General features: G+C 41.0%; 2 protein-coding genes across 4 annotated transcripts; both read left to right on the plus strand.

Annotated features, from left to right (window-relative positions):
• Nucleotides 1-167: 167 nt before the first annotated feature.
• natd1 (protein NATD1) lies at nucleotides 168-4,067 on the plus strand. Of its 2 annotated transcripts, XM_080904701.1 has the most exons (4): nucleotides 168-439; nucleotides 1,418-1,536; nucleotides 1,847-1,895; nucleotides 2,384-4,067. In XM_080904701.1, exons 1-4 carry the CDS (start codon nucleotides 340-342, stop codon nucleotides 2,482-2,484), a joined length of 369 nt encoding a protein of 122 aa, XP_080760827.1. In that variant the 5' UTR covers nucleotides 168-339; the 3' UTR covers nucleotides 2,485-4,067. The 2 variants fall into 2 exon arrangements, with proteins under 2 accessions (XP_080760827.1, XP_080760828.1); XM_080904702.1 differs by lacking the exon at nucleotides 1,847-1,895 and having other exon boundaries at nucleotides 215-439.
• A 1,053-nt stretch (nucleotides 4,068-5,120) lies between these two features.
• Nucleotides 5,121-8,834, plus strand: tmem11 (transmembrane protein 11). 2 transcript variants are annotated; one of them, XM_080905158.1, is made up of 2 exons: nucleotides 5,121-5,225; nucleotides 7,646-8,834. In XM_080905158.1, the coding sequence occupies exon 2, from the start codon at nucleotides 7,653-7,655 to the stop codon at nucleotides 8,160-8,162; it is 510 nt and encodes a 169-aa protein (XP_080761284.1). In that variant the 5' UTR covers nucleotides 5,121-5,225; nucleotides 7,646-7,652; the 3' UTR covers nucleotides 8,163-8,834. The 2 variants fall into 2 exon arrangements, with proteins under 2 accessions (XP_080761284.1, XP_080761283.1); XM_080905157.1 differs by lacking the exon at nucleotides 5,121-5,225 and adding an exon at nucleotides 5,589-5,705.
• Nucleotides 8,835-9,521: the final 687 nt, after the last annotated feature.

The raw sequence follows: 9,521 nt of genomic DNA on the forward strand, positions 1-9,521 counted from the left end.
TCCTTTTATAAGACCCACTTTAACAGGTCTTTAACGGACATAATTGTTTATGATCCCACGTCACGTGAATGCAGCATGTGAAACGTTTGCGTTCGGAGTCAGACAGTTGGTTTTATCGTTTCTCAGCAGGCGTTTAGAGTTTATGATCTCGAGGGGAGTTATCTTACAAAGCCGCTCTGTTTTCGCCTCTCTAAAGACGACGCCTGCGATTGGCCGCGCGTCACGTGACCTCACAGCTGATTTCGTTGGATGAAGTGTTTTGCTTTTGTAGCCATTTCTGGTTAGCAATCCCGTAGGGTAGCGTAGCAGTCATTGTTGTGACTTTTTAACGGCGCTACTATGGCACAGGCGGCACAGACTAATGCCTTTGATGCAAACAACTCTCCAATCAGGGTGGAACACGATAAGAAACGTCGGCAGTTTGTCATCAGGCTGAATGGTGAGTTCAACATGTAAACATTAGCGTGCCAGCTGATGCTAGTGTTAGCTTTCGCTCTTGCTAACGTCGTCGCTGCTTTATTGATACCTACAGCTGCCATTTCAGACACAGATGGCTGCTCACATATAGACGGAGCCTGTCTTCTGACTTTACCACCAGTACCGGTGCTTTACTTTTCTTTCTTTTCGGCGAGACCAATGTATTTGGCCTCCAGACCTCAAACCAAGCACGCAAATTTGAAAAGCACACAATCCCAAATACACAAATTCCAGTATTAATCTTCCAAGTAAAACTCATTTGTAGCAAAATACCTTCCCCTACGGTTATATTAAGATTCAAACACCATTTCAGCTTTCCAGAGTCAGCATTTTATCTGCCAGGCCTCCAAATGTGCTGTGCTACTTCCTTTCAAACGTTCAGTTCAAGTGCTTTAAACATATTTTAAAGTTTTACACAGTCTTCTTCGTTTTATATATATTAATCCTTTACGACACACTAATATTACTGTTTTAAGTGTGTCAGTAGTCGTGTTTGTCCTGGTCAGTTGTGGGTCAGCTGTTAAGAGGAAAATGGTGGATGCCATTGTTGTGCTGAATGGAGATCTTTATCTTTTCTTCACCCAGCAACACGACCCTTCCTCCACAAGGGCATGCCTGCACCTGGCCACTCGTGCCTCGTCTTTCCCTGCAGCCATGTTGCAGCGCTACATGCAAATTAAAATCTGCTACCACACCTTAATAATGTAACTGGGGCACTTAGAGTCAGCTTTAAAATGCTGAAACGTTGAAGTAATTGTGGGATGAAACTTGTAGTGTGCACAAGCAGGGTGGCAGGCTTCTGCAGGTTCTGTTCTTTGTTTGTTTGTTTGTTTTGGGGGGGGGGGGGGGGGTCATGTTTTTTCCGATAATTAGTAAATCCTAGCAATAGTGGAGGTGAAGACCAACCTCTGCCAGAGATAATATTTGTGTTTGCTCTTAGGATCCCATGATCGTGCGGTTCTTCTGTACGAGTATGTTGGGAAAAAGACGGTGGACCTGCAGCACACCGAAGTTCCAGATGCTTACAGAGGGAGAGGAATCGCCAAACACCTTGCCAAAGTAATTTTTTAAACCCAGATTTTGCGTTTGTTCACGAAACAAGAAGGTAGGCTCTGGCAATGCTCAGTTGGTATTAAGGTGCCAAAAGTGTGCCGAGAAAATATCCTCCACACCATTAAACCACCATCAGGCTGAATTGTTGACGTAAAGCAGGGTGGAGCTATCCTTTCATATTGTTTACACTAAATTCTGACCCTACCTTCTGAATGTCACATCAGAGCTTAAGACTCAATGTTTTACTAATCTTCTGTTGTCCAATTTTGTGAGCCTGTGCAAATAGTAGCGTCAGTTTCCTGTTCTTATCTGATAGGAGTGGCACGTAGTGGGGTCTTCTGCTGCTGTAGCGCTTCTCCTTCAAGGTTTGACATGGTCTTAATTCAGAGACGGTCTTCTTCATACTTGAGTTTTAATTACTGGTTATCTAAGTTGTAACTATTGTCTTCTAATCAGCTTAAAACAGTCTGTGCATTCTCCTCACAAGCAAGTTTCTCGATTATTGCCATTCTCTGTAAACCCATAATATGGCTGTGTTGGAAAATCCCTGTAGATCAGCTTGTTTTTGAAAATCTCAGATCAGCTAATATGACACCAGGAACATTCCAAGTCTCTTAAATCAACCTTTCTCCTCTATTCTCATGCATGGTTTGAATTTCAGGAGGTTTCCTTGATCATGTTTACATTCCTTTTTGAGGTTCTGCCATGTGATTAGCTGATTAGATATTTGCATTTATGAGCAGCTAAAAAAGTGTACCATACATTGAGAATCGAAAATGTTTCCACTTAAATTGTTGTCCTAGGAAAGGCCAGATGATTTTGATGTGAGCTGTTATGCACCATGTCATTGCAGGCAGCCATGGATTTTGTGGTGGAAGAGGACCTGAAAGCTCACCTGACCTGCTGGTACATTCAGAAATACGTGAAAGAGAATCCTCAGCCTCAATACTTTGAACATATTTATCAATGATCCTGCATGGCAGCGAAGGAAGGTGGCAAAATGGACTCCAAGGAGAGAAATACTGCGTGGCGGCATGCTTTGGAGTTACAGGAGAACACGCGACAAAGGATCTTCTAGGCATGGTTAAACACAACAGTGACTGAATCCAGAGAAATAGCTGAATCTCGGACCATAGACGCCTGTGAGTTGACCGTTTGATCGACTGATAGCTCTCTGCATAAACATGAGGATACACACTCGCCACAGGCAGGAGGGGAATCAGCCTATCACGACTTGTACAAACAAAGCAACCAAAGGTGAAGCCTGTTACCTCAGACAGAAACTTCCAGGACCCAACACTGACAGAGCAGATTTGAGTCAAATGTTACAGTGTGTTGCAGATTTCTGTCCTCAACTGGACTCACTGGTCATGAGCAGCACTACAAGGTGACCACCCCTGGTGTTTTTGTCTTTGATGACTCCACTGATGCTCAAATACTCTTTTTTTTGTGTTATGTAAATTGCAACCTCTCTTTTTCATTTTTTTTCTTATTCTTTGCAAATAATTCAATTTAACCCCTTCTTCTCAAGTTTTTAGAAATTCTGTTTCTTAGAACTGATATGCTAGTGTAGAAGGTTATGTATGCAAAAAGGCTTAAAAACAACAACACAAATATAAATTTGTTTTGTAAGTGTCAAAGTGGGAAAGCCGAATCTGAATTTGACCAATATTCCTCCTCAGAGAGCCTTGTTTTAAACATCACTCCATCTACTTTCATTCCTCCTCCACATAACAAAAATGAAGTTATTCCAGTCGTATATCAATTCACCGAGCGATCAAAGGTGTAGAAAACAGTGACGATGTCTGACTGAGCCTCAAGATAACTCCTGCTCTTTCCATCGTACATTAAATGTTACAGACATTGCTGATGAACGGGGTCCTGGTGTGGTGTGACACATCAGTGTGTGTATGTATAGATGTCTCTGTTCGAACCAGCAAACAAAAACGGCACTGTTCTTTTCAGGGCATTCACATTTATGTGGTGTCAGATGGCCCATTGTCCTGTCATTGAGGAATTGCACTGGGTGGCTGTGGCTGTTTTGTTATTTGATCCATATTTCCTCTTGCCCACAAGGCTACTCTGCTCAGCTGATATCAAAATGATAAAGATCTCTGTTAAAAAGTAAAATATCCCCCCCACCCACCCCTTGTTTTTTTTGTACTCTTCAGGAGGTTTTGCTGTTGACAATCTTAAGGGTTGAGGAGAAAAAGATACCTCAGGTAACTCGACACACTCTGGCAGGACAGTGCAGATTCTTTCTGCTGAGCTCACCTTGAGTTAATTGCAGGAATTTCCCTTTTGTTAAACTTCCCTTTGGGTGCAACACACCTAAGGATAGGCCAAGGTATTCGAGGTACTATTTCATTCTGTGTATGTGTTTTGTCTAAATTTGTGTGTTTCCTTGGAAGGAAGCAAATGTTTCATTTGAGCGAGTGGCTCTCACAGAGGCATCAAAATCCAATCCATATTACACTGTTTTGTGATTTGGACTTTTTTTCTGTACTTGCTGTCAATAAATGCATAAATAAATCAAACACACATCAGATGACTAATGCTTTATGTACCTTGGCAGGAGCAGAGGAACATTTGTGATTATTTATGGAGAAAACATGTGATTGTGTACAATATACTTTTTATAACCACTGTGCAGTCGTCACTACGGTGGTCATACACTGATAATAATTATCTACAATGCAGTTCGTCTTGTGCTGTTAATAGTTTCAGCATGCAAACTCCTTCAATACTTAAGCTAAACTATTTTTACACTGGCAAACCAGAGTGTTAATGGTATGGGCTTTCGCTTATTATTCAATTAGAGTAAATGTAGAAAATCGAGGTGGCAGAATAGTTTCAAAATACAGAGTGAGGACTGCTGTATTTTTTTTAAATACTTGATCTTCTAACATGTAGATGCACAGTGTAAAAGTAATAGTGTAAGACTTAAAATGAAAGAAAAGGTGGAATTTTTACCCTCCACTGAATATATTTATCAGTCCCACACGTCACAGCTAGTGATGGAGTAGATTCGTGTTCTAGATTACTGATGACAAATATCTGTACGTATATATGTATGTATTGGCGCCATCCAGTGGCAAATTGAAGTTATTAGATATAAATGCTCTCCATTGCTAACAAGTTAAAACTCGTGGACTGTGTAAAAGACAGACGTTTGAGAAGTCCTGTTTCACAGCTTCAAGTTGATGGTTTATTCCTGGTGGTGTTGGTGTCACTGACCTAATACATTTAATTTAAAAAATATATTCAAAAAAGGTAATTGGTACACTGAAAAAGCATGGTACTTGCTAATAACTCAAAATGTGTGGCTGGAACTACTTTCTTTCTCTTGACTTCTTTTAAATTGATAAATCCATTAATTTATTTAACATGTCTACATGTGTTTTAAGCTAAAAAATAAATAAATAAAAATGCACCTTTAAATAGCCTACAGTCCTTATCGGAATAGACAATTCCTCACTAAATTCTTAAAATTACCAGGCTTAAATATCATTTGAAAGCCACAGCTGTCAATAGCCTTGGTTGATGTGATTCGTGCTGGCACAGCATTTGTTCCCAACCATCTCACATTCCTGAACGTAGCCATTATACTTGTGACAGCCAGCGCGCGTCAGGTTTCAGCACGCGGACAGGCAGCGCGCACGAACACAGCCAGAGCACGCGAGGACACATTATGGGTGAGTACCCAAAGGTCTCCACATAAATCCTATTACAAAACGAGATGACGGAACAATGTGTCATATATTATAACAGACCTGACTATGCATGTAGTCTGTTTGGATTATTATGGGTTTAAATATTTAAATGGAGCCGGTATTTTTCCTGCTTAGTTTGGCTGTGCTAACTTCATGGCTCGCCAAATTTAAATAAACATACCTTCATTCAGTTTGTTAAATTTTTTCAGAATGTGTTCTGACCTCCCCAACGTCTATGTACCATTATAAAATACGTAAAGGCAGGTACTCTGTCCGAACAGCATCATGGGAATAGTAGTCTGCATTCGAATTCAACTGGTGAGTCGAACAGAAACTGTATTTTTTTTACACACTACAATACCCATAAAACTGGGCCCTGTCTTACGTCAACCGCAATCACAGTTGTATCTCCAACATGGCGTCGCTGGGAAGGAGGCGCGGTGTCCCAGTAAGCAGGGAGAGGTCAGTTACTCCACATCTTGGCCATTAAAAGAACGTGTTTTAATATGAAGTATTGTTTGGTCGATGACACTACTTGTCAGGTTCCGAACGTGCTTCTCGTTTGGGATTCAGAGTTAAATGTCAACGGGAGAAGTCTGGATTTTTTTTTAACCCAGGGTTAGCTCATGTTAGCGGGCTAACGCACACGGCTAGCTGTCGCTAACGAGCAGCTCATGTGATGTTTTGATTATTTCACAGCAAGTGATTGACTGGGAAAAGTTTGGTTTTGCCGCTCGTTGGGGCAAACAGCAGTGCTGTATGTGACTGTCGATGTGCCTCACGGTATTGGCTCGGTTCGGAGTGTTGACCGCCTCGTTGGTCGACCTGCTCGCTCTGTAACTTAGCTGGCCGGTCCTCCAACTTTCTGCCAGTCAAGCGAGTTTTCTGTTGCACCTAACTGAAGTACAACTTTCCCCTTGCTCCGTGAGGCTCAGTCGATTTTCCCTAGTATCTTAATATGTCATAAAACTTCACACCTCTGGTGTGAGAAGCATAGTGTTTAGTGTTTTAATGTTTGTTTGTTCGTCTAAAAGAAGGCCTTATATTGTGACCATTTGGTACTTTTAGCATTGGTTAATTGGGACTTTATGGAAAGCAGCTTCCCCAAGTCCTATGTTTTTAAATGTGGTCATACACATGTTAAGATCTGTGTGCTGTTTGGACACCATTATGATGTTATGATCCCTAATTACAACGATTGGGTGGTGGATTTTTGGTCTTTAACTTCTTTTGAAATCATAAATTCAACACTTTCACGCACACAAAATGTCCACACTTTTGATTGAAACATTTTGTTATTTATACACAACATTTCGAACACCTAACCTAATCTAACTGCTATAGGATTAGTCAGTTTAACGTGGTGAAACTTTAGTGCCGTCAGTGTAAAAGTCCCGACTAAAACATCAACCTGAACAGTGCGGTTTCTCGGACAACAGTTTGTCCAGCTGTCTAATTAATTACTAGAAAAAGATAATAGCATTCAACATCTTATGCGTTGGGTACAAATGTGCTAGTTAGCTGCAGGTCTGCTGAATCCAGTTTTCAGCTGTTGTATGTCATTGGCTGTCTGTGAATTTTGTGTTGTCTGCGTGGAATTTCGAAAAGCGTAACCACACATAAGACTGCTTTTAGCCACATGGTCTTGCTCTCATTCTTACTCCAACATCCGATTTAGAGTTTTGCAGTGAATCTTTGTAAAGCTTACAATGTTTCCTATGTATGTGGCCAACGCTGTTGCCAACACCTTCTGTGCAGTTGTGTCCTGGAGTTTTCGATGCAAAGGCAGCCATGATAGAAACAAATAACGTTCTGAGACTTCTTTTCCTCCTTTGCTGTGGTCAGTTGATTTCAAAGGCAATTATATTGGTCCCGAAAGGTTTTTTCTGTATGTTCTCTCAGCAATCTCCCTCCAGGAATTTGCCTGCCACCTTTGTGTGCTTATATTGAGGCTTCTGATTATTAGTCCTGCAAAGATGCATTCAGTTACTGAGCTGGAAAAGCACTGAATGAATCAACCATACTTGATGGAGCAGTCAGAACAGTTGCGGGCTGTATAGACATGACCATGCTTACACTCCTGTTATCGACTTAAAACGGTGTTAATTCAATTCAATTTTATTTATATAGCGCCAAATCACAACAAAAGTCGCCTCAAGGCGCTTCATAGATACAGAGAAAAACCCAACAATCATATGACCCACCTGTTAGAAGTGGGTGAATGAGCCTCTGGCTATTGGTTAGAGAAATATCCTTCCCTTTTATGTTTGTTAGATGGTGATAGAGTGGACATTTCAGCAGGCAGGAAAAGGGGAAATACAGTCTTTGCTTAATTAAAGTGTGTTTAATGTCATCTGTTCTTACACTCACTGTTGCCTGCCTGTTCCTGTGTTTCTGCACAGGGGTGTGATGGCGGCGTCAGACTGCTACATCGTGCACGAGATCTACAATGGGGAGAATGCACAGGACCAGTTTGAGTATGAGCTGGAGCAGGCGCTGGAGGCCCAGTATAAATACATTGTTATCGAGCCCACGCGGATCGGAGACGAGACGGCCCGTTGGATTACTGTTGGCAACTGCCTGCACAAGACAGCCGTGTTGTCAGGTGCTGCTTGCCTCCTGACGCCACTTTCGCTGCCTGTCGAGTACTTGCGCTATGTGGCGTTGCCCGCTGGCGCCCTCAGCGTGGCCTGTGCCGCCCTCTATGGGATTTCGTGGCAGTTTGACCCCTGCTGCAAGTACCAGGTGGAATATGACAGCCAAAAACTCTCGCGGCTGCCCCTGCATACACTGACCTCCTCAACGCCCGTGGTATTGGTACGCAGGGATGACATCCACAGAAAGAGACTCCATAATACGATAGCACTGGCTGCCCTGGCGTATTGCGCCAAGAAGATCTACGAACTCTATGTGGTATGAGTGCACTCTGAAGAGGATTTAAGAACCAACAGAAAAAAAAGGAAAACCGAGAAAAAAACAAACAAAAAAAAAACAGAACCTACCCACCCCCCATGTAAGGAAAAAGAAGTCACAATCAAGTTCAGCAGTCAGCTCCACGTGTGGTGGGTGCCTCTTTTTTGAACTTTGATCAGAGGGATATAGTTAAAACTAGAAGGAATTGTTTTTTTTTCCCCTTTTACATTTCCTTTACTTCTATGTGACAACAACTGCACACTTATCTCTGTAGTACACTCTCACCCTCTCCCCCACTTTCTCCATCCTTGACACACAACAAGTTAGCGCACAAGGGTATGGCAGCAGTTCCTCCGGACAGAGGTGTATTGGAATGACAATGGACAGACATGTTTTGTGTACCAAGTTCTTTCCCTGTTTTCCTCGTAGTTTTACTGTACCCCTTTCTTGCTGATCAGTACATCACCATTTCATTAAACATTAGGATATTTCAAACTCACTTTTCTGTATTTTGCTTTTTACATTAAATGGATTCAACACGATGTCTGGGAAGGAGCAAGTAGATCCAACTTCTTTGAGATTGTGTCTTGTTCATGTTTGATTTGAACGAGTGCAAGTAAGGTCTTATCATATTAATAATGGGGATCAATATCTTTTTTTTTTTCTTCTTTTTTTTTTTTTTTTTTTTAAACAAAAACCCATGCACACTAACTATGTACACTACTGGTCAAAAATTTTAGAACACCTTTTCCTGTTTTTATTGAAATTCAGGCAGTATAATGTGTCATTGTACTCTTGAATGAAAACAAATAAACAACTGAAGTTTTATTTTTTTTTAAAGAAAATATCGGAAATCATTTATAAATCAAAATGTTTCCTAAACCTTTGATTCATCAAAGCATCCACCTCTGGCAGATATAACAGCTTGTGGCAGTTTCCTCTACAATGGAAATCAAATATTCTTCCCAACCCTGTTTTAGAAGTTCCCACAAATGTGTGGCATTTACGTGTTGCTTTCCTTTTATTCTTCTGACCAGTTAACTTAAAACAAACCAGCAACTAGGGATGGGTATTGATAAGATTTTCACGATTCCGATTCCATTTTCGATTCTGTTTAACAATTCGATTCTTTATCGATTCTCTTATCGATTCTTTATAAGAAAGGAGAACACTAAGTTCGATTAGCTTGGAACTTCGTTTTATATCTTCTCTTTGAACAAAATAGAAATTTAAGAGTAACATGGCCTTACAAACCCAACAGTGAGATCTTAAGAGATCCAGCCTACGGCTCTTTAATGGGTGTCACAGGGTCCCCAGGAAAAAAATTGTAAATGTAAAATAATAAAATAAATATTCTTCTGTAGC

Source organism: Rhamphochromis sp. 'chilingali' (assembly GCF_963969265.1).
Source record: "Rhamphochromis sp. 'chilingali' genome assembly, chromosome: 15".
Lineage (NCBI taxonomy): Eukaryota > Metazoa > Chordata > Actinopteri > Cichliformes > Cichlidae > Rhamphochromis > Rhamphochromis sp. 'chilingali'.

What these genes read in the sequence shown, in the direction of transcription:
- natd1 (XM_080904701.1), top strand. Translation starts at nt 340, where the DNA reads ATGGCACAGGCGGCACAGACTAATGCCTTTGATGCAAACAACTCTCCA. An exon ending in GTTTGTCATCAGGCTGAATG is followed by an intron (nt 440 to 1,417) that starts GTGAGTTCAACA and finishes GTTTGCTCTTAG; the next exon opens with GATCCCATGATCGTGCGGTT. An exon ending in TCGCCAAACACCTTGCCAAA is followed by an intron (nt 1,537 to 1,846) that starts GTAATTTTTTAA and finishes CTTATCTGATAG; the next exon opens with GAGTGGCACGTAGTGGGGTC.
- tmem11 (XM_080905157.1), top strand. Translation starts at nt 5,659, where the DNA reads ATGGCGTCGCTGGGAAGGAGGCGCGGTGTCCCAGTAAGCAGGGAGAG. An exon ending in GTCCCAGTAAGCAGGGAGAG is followed by an intron (nt 5,706 to 7,645) that starts GTCAGTTACTCC and finishes GTTTCTGCACAG; the next exon opens with GGGTGTGATGGCGGCGTCAG.